We start from the raw sequence: 19704 nt of genomic DNA, 5'->3' as shown, positions 1-19704 counted from the left end.
CGGCCTTAGCCGTTTTTTTCCGCTGGCAGTGGTAAAGTACACGCTGCCAGTGGATGATGGCGTCTCGTTATCCCATAATGTAGGCATCTAGGGCATTGTTCTTGAGCCGGTGTCACATTGGGGTAATAGTGACAATCGGCACTACCATGGGTGTCAGAATTACATAGTAGGCATACGATACGATTGGCTAATTCCTTCTCTTTTTTCTTTTTGTCCCACCATTCCCCATTAGCTTTCCTAATAGCAGGGTCTGGGTGTTTAAGACAATGTTTGCTGTAATGTCCTTTTTTGCAATGTTCGCAGACAGGTTTAGGTTTTGTAGATACATCTTTGGCATTTTTATCATTTTGTTGTCCTTTATTTTTGTCATTATCTTTTGGTGTCTCTTTTTTGGCTGTTAGGGAATTTAGGCGATTTTTTCCTAATTGATTAACATTTCCATTTTTCTGTTTTTCCATCCTTCTTTTTCTGTCCACAGCTGCATGATAATAGCTGCGATTGTTGCTAAACCAGTTTAGTATTGTCTCTTTTGTGCAATTTGGTATATTTGTCGTTGCCAAAAATGCAGATTGCAAATATTGCGGTACCAGATAAAAACACACTTTTTCTCTAAGTTTAGCCATTTGATTATCGTGGGAATTTCCCGTTTTTTGCAACATTGCAGCTAGATTTATGACAGCTTTGTTAGGTCTGTCCTCGTCCTCTGTCGTTATCCTATAGGTATGGAAGCGCCTTTCGTAGTCCTGTGGCCCAAGTATTTCGGCACCTATGGTAGTTAAGATGGCTTTTACAAAATCCTGTGCACTTAGCACATTAGGATCTATTTCTAGCATGTCCAATTTGTTCCTTGATTCTGGGTTAAAATAGTGGATTATTATGTTGTTATAGGAACTATGGGTGAATGGTTTTATATATGTTTCTAAGTATTTAAAAGTGTTGAAGAAAGTATAGGGATTGGTTTGTTCCCCATATAGGTTAGGTATTTTGCCAAGGTATTTTATTTGGCGGAAAATACGCTCATGTTCCGCGGTACCCCATACTAAATTGTTTGGGATGAGTTTTATAATTTTTTTAATATTTAGATCTGTATGACTGGGCGAGTCTTGGAGGAGAAGTCTCAACTTATCCATCTGTTCAGAGGTTAGTTTATTTTCTAATATGTTCATTTCGATCATTTCCTCTCTATTTCTATTATCTCTATTGTTAGAGGATGTTCTTCTGTCCCAATCTGATTCGGTATCAGATGAACTGGAACTTGAACTTGATGTTGGACTACTACTGTCTCTGTGTTTATTCATTCTCTTTGGCATTGAGAAGTTTTTTTCGTCTTTCCTTCTGTCCTCTTTGTCGCTATCGCTTTGTTTGTCTTTTTGTTTGTGACGGTGTTCATGATGTTTATGATATCGCCTATCCTCAAAGCCATGAGGATTGAGAGGATCATAGTGTCTGTATTTTTTATTTGTATGTTTTTTATTTTTTCGTTTTTCTGAGTAGTCGCTAGATTCAGATTCATATTCTGGTGGATCTGATGATGGTTTATTTTCTTTTTTAATTTTAGGCTTTGTGCCTGTTTGTTCTTGCTTTATTGCTTGTGTATTATGCTCTATCTCATTTTGGAGGTTGAGATGTAATTGTGGCCTATGCAAGATTCTATTTCTACGTCTGTTATTTAAAACAAACATGGCTGGTATTGTGTGAACCTCAGGCTCAGTTTGAATTCGAGGTATTTCCTCGATTTGATCATTTATAGTTTCTAAGTGTAAATACTGATCTTCAGTATTATCTAAGTTAGGTTGATAATCAGGGTTATATGGTGGAGGATTTAATACATCCTCGTCTATATTATCAATAATATTATCTTCCATTTTCAGGACATATATTCGAGGCTTAGAAGAATACGATGTTAATTCTGACTATGGATATCTAGCGGTAAGACTTATTTAGTGGCTTTGTAGCCCTCTCCCCCCCTAAAGGAAAAGTTTAATCTTACCTGGGTTTATCCGGTAACGGAACCAATTTTATGGGTCACCTCCGGGTTCTAGGGACAAATGTAATCCTTTATCACAGAACTACAATCTCTCACCAATGTCTCCTTTCCAGATCAGTGACGCATTAATCTCTGTTCGGCGAGTATATCTAACCTTAGAATGGCGGAATTATATTACACCGATCCTAAATCCAAGTTCGCTTTAAGAGATAATCTTTTTCTTAATAGCCCTAATCCGAAAATGATATCAAAATATTACTGATAACTTTGTATTGCTATTTAATCTGAGAATTTTTTATTCCTAGGTATCTGACTTTACCAACTTAAACTGGAAGTATCTGTTGTGATTACCAGAGTCATGCGAACATGACTACAACATTCCTGTTCTGCTGCCTGTATCCCCGTGAGGCGTGAAATTCCTTGTTAGGTACCTTTGTCAGGTAGGTAAATCACTAGGCCAGCACCGAACCGATCTTCCAGAGTATTAGCAAAATAAAACTACCTTTAAGACTTGAACTTATTCAGAGTTCTAATTCGAAAATGTTAAATTGTCCGAATAGATAATGATCTCCAACCTTTTTGGACTTCAGAAGCTCGAGGGAAGATCCGGTTTGTTAGTATCGGCCGTCAGATAATGAGCTATCATCAACCGTAGTGGCGCTGCCACCACCGTGCTTTCCCTTTGTTATTCCTATTTAGTCCCGTAGTAACTTGCAATTTAATGGTGTGGTCACACCACGCTATAGGAGTTCTCTTCAGAACAAAACTTGGAGATAACTATCCGTCCGGATGCCTAAGCTTTTAGGCCCTGAGAAGGCCTTATCCTTAAATTTATCTCAATTGACCAACATAAAATGATATTCTACAATTTATTTAACAAAGTATTTATGATTTTATCTAACAAAACTTTTTATTTTTTAGGTGTGTTTTAAATGAAAATCCTAAGTGTGAGCCGCCAAGACCCTCAAGAAAATTCCAAAGAAAGAGAAGGGAGTCTTCCCTTAAATTTTAGAATTTTTTTAAAGAGTATGTGTAATATAGTAATTCCGTATCACGACTGACTGTTTCTCTTTCCCAGGTTTACTTTTATAGGCCCTGAAGCCTTGGGAAAAAGAGAGACAAAAGGGATGACTTTTATTTTTGTGTTAATTTTCATGTTTTAGGGAAATTGGCGACCTGATTATTAAGATTTTGCATTTAAAAGTGTGTGCATATCTCAACTAAATCACAATTAGCATTGCATAAATTAGTAAGATCACATTTTATTTTATTTTACATCAAGAATACATTAAACTATTGGTTTCAAATTAGTTTTTCTAATAATGTTTTTTCAATGTCACCTTTATTTTTACAAATTTTTATTCTTTTAATTTAGTTTGTTTATCTCGAAACCTCTAATTTTATGATTCTTGTGTTGTTTTACTAATGTTAATTTATATTGACAATTTTTGCTAATAATTTTTTAGCTGTACTATGACCATTCTATTAAAAGGGGTATTGTCTCTCACTTTACCTTTATAGGGTCTTCGTTTTATAGATCTTATTTCCCCATTTTAATAAATAGGTCTTTATACGTGCTTTTTTACTTAAAAATTGTTTTAAATTTGTCTAATTTTGATAATATTTTATCGTCTTTTATTTTCATTAGAATAAATACATAATTTGAGGTATGGTTTGGATTTTTCCCCAGCAAAGCTACTCTACAAGTTATTCATAGAATCGGTTTAGGGGAAAAGGACGAACCATCCCTCCCAACAGAGGCTAGTGAGGCTACTCTATAAATGTACCTTGTCTAAATCCCTCCTAACGGAGGCTAGTGAGGCTCTAGTTCTGTAGATTCCACTCTCCAAATCCATTCTGTAGTCCTGTACAGATATACGTTATTAATCTAATACTATGTACATTCAAGTGAGAAAGAGAGAGAGAGCTATATCAGGCGAAAGGAGATGGTAGAAAGAGACATCAGAAGAAGAGCGACAGAAATACAGTATATTTGTAGCTACAGATTTAACAATGTAATGTCAAAAGAATATACACAATCAGATATAGAGAAGCTGCACCACTAACGATTACTTGAAAAATGAATACTTTTTTACATGAATGTTCAGAAGTATACATATATTATGAACGGCTTGACCTTTTAATTCGGGAAAGCCTAGTATTGCTTGTCAACCATATTTTTATGACAATTAAAGGTATAAAAATTGTTTTCGAACTTTAAGCTTATTTTTAGAAAAAAATTGTTTTATCTATTTTCCCTTAAGAAATTTTATTTTTAATTATCACAATCTGAGATAGACAGACACACACAAAACAACTACTCATTTATTAGTGGCGCAGCTACTCTATACATATTTTATAAATGAATTTAAGGCTATCCTACACCTGATCATCCAGATCCGCCAGATCCCGCGGCACATGACCGTTAAAATAACGGGGCAGCGTGCACGTCCCGCCATTGGAGATTGTGTGCACCCCGCCGTTCACCAGTCCGCCGTTGCCTGTCGGCGGTCCGCCGCCGTTGAGTCCGTTAATTGTGAGCATACTTGGTTCTGTCTGTATGGACACAGTACTGTAGGAAGAGGGGATACGCTGAAGATAGAAATTGAATTAGTAACTTTTAGCTATTTTTTTTATTTTAGGCTTGGATGGGATGATAATTCGAAAAGGTCGATATTTTTTGGGAGGTTGAAGGCAACCTCCCCTAAAATAATTAATAAAAACTTTCCAGGAAGCCTAAATGTAAAAGGGAACCAAAACGATTCAGCGGTTAACGAGAAACTTTTCCACACATTCTGTTACTTTATTAAGAACTAGCGGCTTCGCCCCTAGCCTCTAGGGGCTTTGCCCCAAGATTTTTGATCAAACCAATTTTTCGTATTTTAGATTTAAAAGAAAAAAAAAATTTGGGGGGGGAGATTTTTTTTTTTTTGGGGGGGGGGGGTAGTCGACCCCACTATTTCAATTTTAGTTTTAAAAAGAAAAAAAAATTGGGGGGGTTAGTGGTGTCCCACCCCCCAAGCAAATAGTTATAAACCTTCCCGGGAACTATGAGAAGCTACCCTGTAAAGGAGAACCCGATCGGTTCAGCGGTTAGCGAGATCCTTCGCTACAAACAAACAGACAAACAAACAGACAGACATCGTTCTACTTTGTATTATAGATTATTGTAATTTGTAAGAATGTTTTATTTTTTTTGTATTTAATACACATCTTCAACGCTTATAGATATAACTGATTTGTAAAAATTTCGGATCTACTGCAGTTCACGGTTAAATATTGCTGATAACGAATATTGCTAAAAATCTATGAATTTTAAAGGCTGCTAGCTGCCAAACGGCTGAACGTACAGATCATACCCGCACACCATTTTAAGCGGTATAAGAAGGCCTACAAATAATCTGGAACATCCAAGATCCAGTGATGAACAGGGAAAGCGTCACTGAAGAAAAAACGCGTAAAATATGCCTTTTTCGTGCATTTCTCTGCACTGCGAGATAATTATGCATTATTGATTAATGGCTATTCCAGATTATTTGTAGGCCTTCTTATGCTGCTTAAAACAGTGTGCGGGCATGATCTGTACGTTCAGCCGTTCGGCAGCTAGCAGACTTTAAAATTAATAGATTTTTGGCAATATTCGTTACCAGCAATATTTTACCGTGAACTGCAGTAGATCCAAATTTTCTATTCCATAAACTTGGTGAAAGGTATATATACTTGTTTGCATACATGCAATTAATACTTGTACGTCTTTACACGACAGCTAAACTTTTAGCGAACAAAATATCGTAATTCTTTAAAGACATAAAAAAATTAGGAAGTTCTTGCGTCATACAATACAAATGATCAATGATAGGCCAATACACAGACTAAATTACCAAGTACAGGCCAGTATACATTTGATTGACCAATAGTAGGTCAATATGACGTCATTTTTTAAAGGTTTTGTAAAAAGCAGAATAAAAAAACTAGAATATTTTTTAAACTTATTATTTACATCTAATTAGTCGTAGAAAGATGTAAACAAAATTAAGCATATAATTGCTATTCCAATAATCCAGTTTAAAGATTTTTTCTTAAATGTCGATAAAATAAAGCCTTTTAGACCGACAGGGGAAACATGTTGCAGTATTGTAATGTATCTGATAATGGTTTGCAAAATTTCAAGGACATTGCTCATATACAACAATGTATTAGTTATAACCTCCCTGTTTAACACAAAGATGTTTTGTTGACATACAGCTGACTTTATGTCGACATTATAAAACCTTTTTAGATTAGGGAAAATGCCTTGGCAATTCAAATGTTAAAGTTACAGATTATGAAAACTTATAATGCATTCAAAGGGTTGGTTGTCGCATACTTTGAAAAATGCTATAGTTAACAAATAAACAAAAGCATTGACATACAGTTCCTAGATAAAGCGTAGCTGCGCTACCAATAATTTGAATAGTTCTAACCTGCGGTTTCTTTCTGCTAAATGATTTTTCACAACGATATATCATAAACCTGAAACATAATAGATAGATAAATGCAAAAATTAAACATGGATCCAACAAGATTAGTTTTTTTTTTATGAAAACTTTTGCCTCCTTAAAATGAAAAAAAAAGATTACTATCCACTAAGCAAACCCCAAAGAACGTCTACAAGTTCACTATATAGCATAAAAAATGAAAATTCGATGAAACAAAACAATTCCCACTACCTAAAGAGTTTGAAATACAATTATTCTGGAAATTATTTATATTACTTTTTGCTGACATACCAAATTTTAAAATGTTTGACTTACAGACAAATTTTTTAGGTAATGGTTTTAGAAAGACAGAATAAAAAAAATATTAAGAAGTAACATCGCTAATAGAAAATCTAAAAAGTAAGAAAACCAAAATAAATGTAACAGAAGATTTAACCATGCCCATATGAAGTATTTTGAAGAATTTATGTTACCCAGCTAAATGTATGACATTGGCTAATATAACAGTTATTTCCCATGTTTGCAAGAAAAAAATGCAACAAATTTATGTTATTTGCCACTCTAAGGTGTTTGTAAAAGATATAATTTGCACAGTCCTTTGTTTCTAAAGGGTGCCATCATAATTACCAACAAATTTATGATATTAGGCACTCTCTGGTATTTTTTTTCAAATTACACTACAAAAAGGGTAACCGAATCAATCCAAAGTTAATAAATGAGTACAAAAAATCGATAATTATCGCCTGAAAAGAACTAAGAAAACTTAATGTAAATAAATATTCGTTAAATTGTACAACAAATGCCATAAGATTGGAAAAGTTAATGTAAAAACAAGAATTAATATGGTTTTCTCGAAATTTTAGAATTAATTTAGGGGCTATACATGCCTAAATTAATGAGGGGTCGTTTTTGCTAAGAAGTGTTGCCTGCCAAAATCAAGAAAAATCAGCTTAAGTTACCTAAATACCAAGTATTTTTTCGAGTTAATTCAGTTGTTGGTTAAATCAGTTTTTTTACTCTATGTGTAAAATTATCCCTTCTGTAAATTACATTTATTGGTTGAAATGTTTGGACACTAAACTTGATGAACCAACTAATCCAATATTAATAAAAGTCCCCAAAGTTGTTGAGACTCCCTCCCTTCCAGCATATTATTAGAAATTAGAAAGAAAAAACTTACGCAATGAATGTAAGTACAACCAGGACGAGAAAAGTTGCCGCCAGGATTATCTCTGTTCTTTCATCTGCTGGCCTAGATAGATAGATAGATAGATAGATATATAGATAGATAGATATATAGATAGATAGATAGATAGATAGATAGATAGATAGATAGATAGATAGATAGATATATAGATAGATAGATATATAGATAGATAGATAGATAGATAGATAGATAGATATATAGATAGATAGATAGATAGATAGATAGATAGATAGATAGATAGATAGATAGATAGATAGATAGATAGATAGATAGATAGATAGATAGATAGATAGATAGATAGATAGATAGATAGATAGATAGATAGATAGATAGATAGATAGATAGATAGATAGATAGATAGATAGATAGATAGATAGATAGATAGATAGATAGATAGATAGATAGATAGATAGATAGATAGATAGATAGATAGATAGATAGATAGATAGACAAGAAAAGTTGGTGCTAGGATTATCTCTGCTCTTTCATCTGTTGGCCTAAAATAATTGGATACACCATAAAGAATAATTATAAAAGAAATAAATCACATTTTTTCTACAAGTCTAAATAAAAAATCAAGATGTCTATCTGTCTCTTTGTAGCATAAGATCTCAATAACTATGGTTACAATGGGTCGAGGAAAGGTTTATAACTATTTTTGGTAGGTTAACTCTCTAGAAAACAAGCCCCTCCCCCACAAAGAAATAAAAATTTTCTTTTTCTTAACAATAATTTTAAAGTAAAGGTCGCTTACTTTTCCAACCGCCAACCTTCCCCTAGCCGACCCTAGAGGCCTCTAATGGCGTAGCCGCTAGTATTTCATAAAGCAATACATTTTTTTGTTAAGATCCTGCTAACCACTGCACCTATTTAGTTCTCCCTTGAAAAAAGTTACACATAGGTCCATGATGGTTTTACTTTTGTATATCATTTTCTTTTTGAATTTTAGTCGTGAGGTACTTTTATTCCATTGTTATAGCTTTTCGCCAGTTCTCCGTCCCTCTTTTTTTTCTATGATATTATCTATTTTTAGAGTGGAAGACAACAAATTATATTAGATATGGCGTTTCATCACTTCCACACAAAAATTCAGATCCGCAAATCAACACTACAGTGCAAATTATGCCCCTATTGACTTTTTTTTATAGGGATAAAAGTGTGGCTTAGTAAGCAATGAATTGATCTTCCCCTAAATTACATACAAATTCTGACTATGTACCTTTTAAAACTTGTGTGTGTGTGGGGAAGGGGGGGGGGGTGGGTATTTTGGAAATATTAAACTTTTTGCTGAATCTATGGTACACCATTAGCTATCATTAATTATATAGATGTGGGTATAAAACACAGAAATACATACATTATTTATATCAAAATTATTTCCTAATGTTACATAAATATTTGACTTTATGTAAAACTTTCTTTTCTTACATTCTTGAAGCACTAAAATAACAAATATAATGGCCAAAAAGAACTTTCAGTCAAATGTCTTGCAATCATGATTTTACATTTATGATTAAAAAGAAAATTGATTTTATATTGTTTTGTCTTTCCCTTACTCATGTAAAGACATAAGAGACCTTATCTATTAAAAAGCTCACTTTTAGTAACTGAATTTAGCATTTCAATTTTTAGAAAGCTTAAGTATCTACTTTTAAAAAAAGTATAATATCGGAAGTCTTAGCCACCAGTACCGCTATTTTACCTAACCTAGGCCACACTTAATAAAGTATTCGACAATCTATTTCCTTAGTCACAAAAATTACAATCTTACCTGTTAATACCATCATCTGGGGCTAGAACAGTTGGATCAAGATAATCTGGAGGGTCGTTGGGGGCTCTGTGTGGTCCTCGGGAGGCGCCACCCCCTCGGTCCATCACAGGAACACAACTAAACATAAAAAAAATGTTGAGGGGTGTTTGCAAAGTTCCCTGGAAGGCTCTAACCCCCTCAGTTGATTACTGCAACACAATGATAGATATAAATGTTTGATAGATATTTGTATTTTGACATAAACATACAAAAACTTTTTCTATTTGTGTTCCGGGCGTAAAGGCAACTACGAATTTTTTCTAGATCTTATCAAATAAATGTTGCTGCGCTACTTGTGGATATAATTACCCTATGGGCTTAAAATATTTGACAATGTGTAAAAGTGGGTGAAAATGAGGGGACATTTGTTCTTAATTTATAGAGCTATACTAGAGAGACATAAGAATCCAAGTGTTTCTATATATTAGAGTGTTTCAAAAATCATGGTCTTTCGAACTAAAAAAGTTAATCATATGTTATCAGCTTTATAAAAAGAAAATTATTATATACATTACATATAAATAATACATCTAGAGTAATTGTTTTATATATGTAGTTCATATTTTCACTCTCAGATTTTATATTTCTATAATCCCTTATTTTGTATCAGATAAAAATACTTTATAGTTCCAAAAATATTTACAAATTACAGTTGCTTGCTTTCTTGCGTTCTGTAGTCATGTCATTTTATTAGTCTATGTCAACTAACGACATGTCAAAAAATAATCTTGGTCAAGACTGCCATTATATTAACCCTTACAGATCGGGCCCCAAATCCCACCTTAATAGATCGGGGGGGGGGGGGGGGGGGCTCAAAGAGCCCCCCCCCTCTATCTCTATAATTTTTTTTGCTACCCAACCGACTTAGACCGGACACCACGACCGACACAGACCAGATATCCTAATAAAATCAACTCTTGCCGACGTAAAATTACTAAACTTAAAAAGTCATGAAGTTACAGCTCTCCATCTTACCTACAAAAAAAATGAGATCGAAAAAACTAGAGGGGGGGGGCTCTTGGAGCCCTCCCCCCCCCCCCGATCTATTAAGGTGGGAATTGGGGACCGATCTGTAAGGGTTAATGGAAGTAATTGTAGCTGAAAAGTCATCAAAATAAAGATATATAGATATAAAATAACCATTTCAAGGAATCTGGAAACCCTCTATTGTATATGAGAATGCTTTTGTTAAAAGAATGGAGCTCATTAGAGACCTTTCACTTGATTACAAGTTCTATGCTTTGCTGCAGCCAAGACAAAGGTGTCCGTATCAAACCGTTGAGTCTTATTCTAGCGAAACTCTAGTTAGTAGTTATGACATAACTCTTTTTCAGTTATCCAAGCAATTAAGAAATAGTTATGTATCGCATCGTATTATAAAGATATTATCAGAGATTTTAAAATCTACTGCCTAAAAAACTAATTGTAGCTTACTGTTTTATAACTGTTACTATCGGTTACGCCCCTAGAGGCCTCTAGGGGCACTTGAGGAGGAGAGAGTCAAATTTAATAACCCAATTTCTTATTTTAGATTTTTAAAGAAAAGTAAAAATAAATTTTTGGAGGGGGGCGAATTTTTTTTTTTTTGGGGGGGGGGGTGCCCGGTGCCCCCCCCCCCCCCACTCATTTTTAATTTTAGTTAAAAAAAATTTAAAAAATTTTTTTTGGGGGGGGGAATTTTCATTTTTTGGGGGGGTTGGGGGTGTGCCAACCCCCAAGAAAATAGTTATACACCTTCCCGGGACCTATGAGAAGCTACCCTGTTAAGGAGAACCTGATCGGTTCAGCGGTTAGCGAGATCCTTCGGTACAGACACACAGACACACAGATATACAGATACACAGACACACAGACACACAGATACACAGATACACAGACACACAGACACACAGACAAACAAACATCCTGTTACTTTAGTAAAAGGATTTTTTATGGACTCAATTACTTCTGATGGTCAAACTGTTATTTTAGAGTTTCTGTTTTTGTACAAGTCTATAAGAACACAATGACAATATAATAAACTTTGATTTCTCACTTTAATACCCATTCTGATATTATATCAAATTTCACCGGTGAAAGTGCCACTAGCATCTATAGATATCTATAATTTAAAAAAATATAGACAGAGACTTTTCAGACCTATACCCCCAACAATATTAAGCCAAAGGTATAAATTAGGTTTCATATATTTTAGGAATGATTTCTTAATAGTTCATTGCCCCCCCCCCCCCCCCCCCACTATCTATGTCATTATTAAGTGCATTTATATAATCAAACAAATGGAAATGGCTAAAAGGGCCTGTGGCAAATGTCTTTGAACAAATTTCCAGGGCTCGGCAGCCACGCATTAGCAGCCAATTTTAAGAACCAGTTTGGGTGCTTAAAAATAGACAGATTACCATATTACAAACAGGTTTAGACTTTTAGGTGATTAAAAAAGTTGTATCTTTTTAAAATATCAGTGGCTTACGTAATAGTGATACAAGGCTGTCGAGCCCTGCAAATTTCATTACACAAATGAAGAAACAAAGAGGCTTATTACAGAAGTATTACATAACCGTTAGGAGAAAAAATCTGAATCTACAAGTTACTAATAATGTGTGTATGTTCTTGTCTCTTTTTTCATGATGAGGTTTGCTTTATATATACAAAAATAAACCTAATTAATTCAACTCTTAGAAAAAGTATTTTAGTGCAGGTTATATAGCCTTATAGTTTTTTAACTTGCTTACATTCTTAAACTTTTGGATATTTGTCAACCACCTTTTTTTTATAAAAAAAATACTAGGTCTCCTTATAAGTATGAAAATGCAGTTTTAAGGACGGGTTCCCCATCCCTCCAATAAATAACTTGTTATCCTGTAAAAACACACTTGAAAAATAGAATGCCAAGTTTACTTAATTTTAATTAAGCATTTTTTTTATCCTAAGATTTAAAAAAGAATTCAAGCAAACATAAAATACATATAAAAAATATAAGTCTAGGAAAAAAGATATATCTCAAACTAAAATTTATCTAATTTAATTTCATAGAATTTTATTAGAGACATGAAAGTAAAGTAAATTGATTTTAGATTCTTTTTGGAATCTACCAAAAAAATAATCTAATTTAAAAATATACAAACATAGTTATGTATGTACAATATTGAATTTGAATTTTAAAGTTTTCTTTCGATATTAGTTAAGATGTTTGGTTTTGTTGTAGCACAAATACTCTATAGATTGACAAATAAAATGCTTCGTTTAAAACGTTATACCTAATCATTTTAGTAATATGTTTTGCAAAAACTACGTGAAGAGTCAAACCTTTGTACTATCTCACTATTGCTACACTTTTTTTTGGAATAATTGTCCATTTTATTTCGACTTTTCACTTAATACAAATAATCAAGAAATTTATTAGTTTCATTATTAATTCATTTGTATTTTTGAGGGTTATACTACATTAAAAGGAAAAATGTATTAGGTATTTCATGAGGATTTATGTTTAACTTTGTTAACATGTTTTGTTTTATTTTAATTTGAAAATTTTAAAATATGTCAATCTATAATACAAAGATATTTGTCCGTCTGTCTGCCTGTCCGTTCGTTCACTCCCTAAGATATATCCTACCAGTGAATCTACTAGTCATGTAAAATAGCGATACAGACTCTTGTTCTTTGATATGTATGTACAAAATTGCACTAGATATGATATTCTAGTAGCAGGAATTTTTCGTTTTCAAAGACTAGATGGAGATCTCCATTCAATTTCAAAGCTTCACTTCGGATCTGAGATGGTTTCTGCTCCCTTCCCTCTGCTCCCCCCCCCCTCCCCGCACTAGAAGCTATGGACACAGCTGTGGTTATTAAATTTTTTTTATCATTTTTTAAAAAACTTAATCTTTAATAAATTAACCTTTTTTTGTGTTTTTTGTATCCCAACCAATATATAGACAAAATCAATAGCCACATATCAGATTTTATATCTAAGTTATGGCAATAAAAAGAATATAAAATATTAATAAAAAGTCTATTTAGAGATTTTATCTGACCCCTACTACAGTTAGGGAGTTGAATCCATTTTTATAGAAGCAGAAAAATAATCTATGATTATGGTTTGGACCCTCTAAAGCTGTAATCTACCTTTCCACTTTCCCCTCTCTTGGTGAAGATATCTTCAACGCCGATACGATTTTTGAAATATAAGATTCCACTTTTGACTCTCTTGTTGAAGATATCTTCACCAAGAGAGTCAAAAGTGGAATCTTATATTTCAAAAATCGTATCGGCGTTGAAGATATCTTCACCAAGAGAGGGGAAAGTGGAATCTTACATTTCAAAAATCGTATCGGCGTTGAAGATATCTTCACCAAGAGAAGGAAAAGTAGAATCTTATATTTCAAAAAACGTATCGGCGTTGAAGATATCTTCACCAAGAGAGGGGAAAGTGGAAAGGTAGATTACAGTTTTAGAGGGTCCAAACCATAATCATAGATTATGTTTCTGCTTCTATAAAAATGGATTCAACTCCATAACTGTACTATTTTTATTTATTTGTTTATTTCATCTATATTGTATTATAGAAAATATATTTACAGTTATACTCCGAATATAACTACTGGACAAAGTGTCTCGAAAATCAGTCATGTGACGTCATAAAAATGAGGGATTATCCATCTCTTTTTAGGGGTTTTCCTTCCCACTTTTATTATTTTATGACGTCACATGGATGATTTTCGAGACACTTTGTCCAGTTACCTCCGAATCCGAATCAATTTCGCTGGATTAAAATCGGTTCTTAGCCATGGTGAAAATCACATATCGTATTATTTAGAACTTTTTACAAAAAAAATAATAAATTATGTTTCTTCAATAAGAAAGTTGTCAACCTTTAATTACTTATCTATTTCAAACTCTCCGATGAAATTAAATTACAGAATAGCTGCATTACTAAAAATTGTCTAACCTGTATATCCTTCCTCTGCTATCGCATCTGCACTCTATGAGAGCCCCGTAGGGGTAGCACGGGTTATTTAAACTCATCTTCGCACCACAACAATGTTTATCTTTATAATTTTGTAAAACTAATAATTTTGTTAACCCACTTCACAAATTTTAGTTTTCTGTGTAGTTCAGCAATTTTTAATTTAGAAAAATATTGTCTTTGTCATTAAAATTTTTCACTATTTTTAATTTTTTTTCTCTTCACATTTTGAAAAGTTTGAAAATGCTGGCAAGCATTTTTCAGCTTCTTGTATAAGTTTCTTTTCCTGAAATAGGTTGAAGATTTATTATATATATATATATATACTTTTAGATTATTTTCATATAGTAAAGCTACTATATACATAATTAGGTTATGTCTGTTTGTTCCTTTATCAAGTAATTTTATAAATATTTAAAATCTTATTTAATCTTACTTTTCAGAGGTGGATTCTTAAAAAAAAATTGCCCCACTAATCGCTTAGTGGATTAAAATTGTTTTTGTTGAAAATTCTTAAAAATCACATAAAAAATCTACAAAAATTGAATAAACTCTTATGTTCATAACCCTTCTATGATTTTGTTTGATTTTTGTAGATTTTTAACCCTTAACGGTCGGGGGGGGGGGGGCGTTGAACGCCCCCCCATCCGGTTTTTTCTATCTCATTTTCTGTGTGTGAAAGATAAAGAGCCCAAACTGCTTGACTTTTTAAGTATGGGTATGACACACAACTGAGAGTTGGAATTTTTTGAATATCTCCATCCTGGCGGGCACAGGATGCCAGCAAACCTGGCAGGGTCATCCAGGTAAAGAGCAAAAATATTTTTTGACTAAAACAAAGCATTTTATCATACCAAGATACTAAAAAATCCTCTAGTAGTACATCCTTATATGAAATACAGGTGTTCAAGTCATTTTCAGGTTCCAGGTATGATCCTGCAGGTCCTGATCCTCCAGGTCTCCAGAAATCTTTAAAAGGCTCCTGTGGCCGCAATTTTTGACTTAGAGACTTCAAATTTTAAACTTAAGCTTTTCTTACATGTCTACATAACGTATTAAAATTTCATGAAGATCCGCCGCCGTTTTCCCGCCGACCGCCGACTGCGGCGGCTGGCAGCTGCCAAGTACAGCTGCGGCCGCTGAAATTTATATTTTGATATTTCTAATGTAAAATTTACATAAAAATAAACATTTTCTGGGAAAAAATTTTTCTTCTAGCTTCAAAAATAAGAAAATTACAGCCGTTTGAAATTTTTAAATAAAAAAGACCTAAAAACAAAGGTTGTTAAATAAAAGGGTGAAGGAAGCGAAAATTGACTTAGACTTATAAGAGGTCGGAAATTCATTATCAAACAGGGGACTTGCACAAAAAAATTTAGCCCTCTAGCTCTAATAGGAACTGAGATAATTAGGGGGGGCGTTGAACGCCCCCCCCCCCCCGACCGATTAAGGTGCGGCAAGGGGCCCGACTGTAAAGGGTTAATGTGATTTTGCTGGATTTTTCACGAAAACAATTTTGCCCCACTAAGCGATTAGTGGGGCAAATTTTTTTAAAGAATCCACCTCAGTTTATTAATACTATTTCTAGTATAAATGAAGTATATAGGCCAATTAAAATATGGACGTAGAGGCAATTTTATAATAATCATGGACTTGATAGAATTGAAAGATTGTGCCTAATTATATCATGAATCTTCGTGCTAAGTATATTCTTAGAATTGACGATTACAGAAGTACAAATGTTAGGACGTACGAACCTACACAAAGAAAGGATTAGGTTTTTAAGAAATATGTATTTGAAAACGATTGCTTACCTCAAATAGGAGACATATGTGTTGACTTGTTTAATTTTAGTTGTTAAGTGTTCTTCATCTCATACTGTAATCCAAATATCATCATAGGCTAACATTTCAATATTATATTTATACAATTTAACCAATTTTTACTCATAATTATAATCTAAAAATCATTTTATGCAGTATGCTTAATTCTTTTAGAGTGGTTCCAGGACAAACGCTGGGTGACAAACGTAGGAAAAGAAAAAAATTTTAAATTAGGTTAAAAAACATACTAAGTTTAAAATATAGAATATAATCTTAATTAAGTATTTTCATACAGATTAGGTCATGTTAATCCTATAAGGTGGTGGTTAGGTTAGGTTAAGTATCCACTCCGATGTTGGTCACAACTGCGTTTGTCCTAGGACCTTTAAGTTCTATTAGATAACTGTTATGGATAAAAGATTTAGAAATGTTTTAATGACAAATGTAATCTTGTCACTTAAGATCAAGAAAACCACTCGAGTAACAACTTACCTATAATAACCTAACCTAACCTGACCTAAAGTAAAACACAAACAACAAAAACTTCACTCTCCCATTTGGAATTTTGATTAAACACCTGAAAGACAATTATACAGAAGAACAAAGAAACTCCCGTTTACACCCGACTATATTGTGAAAGCATTTATACACCCATACTCGGTGGTCCATGGATTTTGATAAGTTGCGGTATAGGAACTGACACAGAAACAGCGTAAAGTGCTTAAAAAAATGACTTCATACAATACAAAGTACCAATGATAGGCCAGTATAAATTGTAATTGACCAATGGTAAAATTTATACTGGCCTCTCATTGGTCACTTGTATTGTATGACGTCATTTTTTGACGGCACTTTACGCTGGTTCACCAAGACCTCAATAATACATTTTGCAAACAATTTAAAGCTTAAGAATCACTTTTTTAAAGCTTTTAAAACTAACTTTTTTCCAGAGAGAATAATTTTTTCTTGATTTTAGGGGTTTTAAAACTTATTTAATGATCTCCACTTAACGGAGCAAATCCCGTGGGTGCCCTAACCCACATCTTAGCAGGAGTATTTACACCCGACTTGGAATTCATAGTTTAAATTTATACAACAGCTCATAGCTCAATGTTCTTAGTGTTCTTCTAATCTTCATATATTTTCTAAAAACTTATAAATAACCCACAGCTTAAATTTATATAGTGTATTATTTATTTACTGTCATTTTTAATAACTTCATATCTACCAATTAATAGTATCTTTAATAATAGAAGCAGCTTATAGTTCTATGAAAAATTACGACATACAATACAAATAGCTAATGATAGACCAGTATACATTTTACCATTGACCAATTAAAATGTATATTGGCCATTTGTATTATATGACGTTGGTCTTTTTGGCACCATAAGCTGCATCTTAATAGTAACTTTGCTTTAAGAATATATCCGTAAATTGAAAACGTTAATTTACATGTACTATTAAGGTTGCATTATATTGGTTGAATTGTATGTTAACCTGAATATTGGTGAGTTTATGGTTGCCTGAACTCTAAAATAACACACTCATATATTTGAGCATTTCTTTCTTTATTTAATTGTGAAAAACATTGTCCAATTTTATGATAAAAAATTAAATAGCTGAATAAGTGAAAAATGTATATACAGTAAGAGATATAAGTTTTCCGGAATTGTAATGTAGGGAGTAGATTTGAAATCTGCATCAAATTTTAAGGATTTTTTTATAAAATTCGTTTTTTGTATAATTCTTTATCTAAAAGCGGAAATACAAATTAAGTTAATTAATTTTGGCATCTGTGATTGGTGGATTTAAAAAATCTGCGCTCTGATTGGATGTCGTACATCATTCAACCAATTAGAGCGCAGGTAGTTTAAAATCCACCTATCCTATTGGTCATAATTAATTAACTTAAAATGTATTTTCGCTTTTAGATAAAGAATTTTACAAAAAACGAATTTTATAAAAAAATCCTTAAAATTTGATTCAGATTTCAAATCTACTCCCTACATTAAAATTCCGGAAAACTTAATCTCTTAATATACAGTGCGTTTTTTAAAGGAACTAAAGTATTTCCTAATTTAACCCACTTACCATGGACAGAAATCAATATCTTATTTTCTTAAATTAAGCAGTACATTAAAAAAATAAACACACTATTTGTGCCAGTATTTTAGAAGCTAGGAACATTGTTTGGTCAACGTTTTTCTATTTAGTTTGATTCTTATCCATAGAACAAACTTTCAAAAAAATATTTAATTAAAGTTTCAATTGTTATTTTAAAATATACTGTTAAAATAAAATAAGCAAAAAAAATAATGTATGAGTGTACCTTTGATGTTTGTGATGGATAGCTTTAAGTTTAACACAGCATCATATACAATTATTCATGTAGAAACACAAAGCAATTCTATCCATCTATCTGTATGTCTGTCTGGAGGCTTTGTTCACAATTCTTGAGGGTGTTTATTGCGTGATTTGGTGTAAATAAATTTACAAGAACATTTTATTTTATTTTTAAATCTAAAAATTTAAATAAGCAGTTGGTTTAATTTAGATTTTTGTTTTTCATATTTAAAAAGAAATAATCATTGAAATCATAAAATAATTCAGGGAAGATTTCCTAAAAAAAACACTTGTTCAATATTCTATGGGCACACAGACTTTCAAACAGCCACTACCAACATTTTAGATCAAAAGCTTTGTTAAGGTCTAGGTGCTCTTAAGTATGCTATTACATAGAAAATTAATTTAAAAGATGTTTATATAACTATAAACTCAAATGTGTGATTGGGATGGGAAATCATTTCAAACTAATGGAAAAATTAATACATTCTATTTGGGGAAACCTTTTTGTTGATTCTAAGCAGGTTTGATGCTATTTAAACAAATTTCCAATTTACCTAAACATGGATAACAACATTTAAAAAAGGAAGCTCAACAAATCAGACAGACAAACGAACATTATAAAGTAACCATGCATTCAATATTTGATAATATCTAAAGGAAGTCTAAAAAAATAGAGCTAATACGCATTTTAAAACGTACCTAACTATTACAGGAATCTTCATTCCAACTGACGTAAAGTCGGACCGATCGAATTATAAAGAAGCTTCCGCGCGCTAAATAAAAGTTTTGCAATGGAAATCACTTTAAACCATATCAACGTATCCCTAAAAATTCATAAAATGGGAGATTTTAGAACAACAGTTTTACAACAACAGTCAAAATATAGTTCATTTTCCAAGAGGCTAGGGACAGAGACTCTCTTTATGAATAATGTACATATATAACAAGCAAGTAAGTATAGATTTTAGAATTATCAGGGATTTGATGGGATGACGCAATGGTTGGTAAAAAATACATTCAAAGTCTATGAGTTAAAAAGTAGTAGGTAACATTTTTTTGGGAAAAATATATTTACATAAATTTA

At 32.7% G+C, this 19704-nt stretch overlaps 1 protein-coding gene across 1 annotated transcript in view; it reads right to left on the bottom strand.

Annotated features, from left to right (window-relative positions):
• The window catches only part of LOC145326489 (uncharacterized), a 49605-nt gene extending 30809 nt beyond the window's left edge, over positions 1 to 18796 (bottom strand). Inside the window, exons 1-9 of the mRNA XM_080169860.1 lie at positions 18604 to 18796; positions 17772 to 17804; positions 16263 to 16350; positions 14431 to 14734; positions 9444 to 9560; positions 7646 to 7717; positions 6451 to 6499; positions 4373 to 4579; positions 3775 to 3852 (exon numbers count right to left, since the gene is read on the bottom strand). Coding sequence (XP_080025986.1) covers positions 3775 to 3852; positions 4373 to 4579; positions 6451 to 6499; positions 7646 to 7717; positions 9444 to 9560; positions 14431 to 14507 — 600 coding nt within the window. The 5' untranslated portion in view covers positions 14508 to 14734; positions 16263 to 16350; positions 17772 to 17804; positions 18604 to 18796. The remainder of the gene's footprint in view (positions 1 to 3774; positions 3853 to 4372; positions 4580 to 6450; positions 6500 to 7645; positions 7718 to 9443; positions 9561 to 14430; positions 14735 to 16262; positions 16351 to 17771; positions 17805 to 18603) is intronic.
• Between the last annotated feature and the right edge of the window lie 908 nt (positions 18797 to 19704).

The sequence above is a fragment of the Acartia tonsa genome, chromosome 8 (genome assembly GCF_053477335.1).
Source record: "Acartia tonsa isolate MP-2025a chromosome 8, ASM5347733v1, whole genome shotgun sequence".
In the NCBI taxonomy this organism is placed as follows: Eukaryota; Metazoa; Arthropoda; class Copepoda; order Calanoida; family Acartiidae; genus Acartia; species Acartia tonsa.
This window is presented reverse-complemented; position numbering and strand designations above follow the sequence as displayed.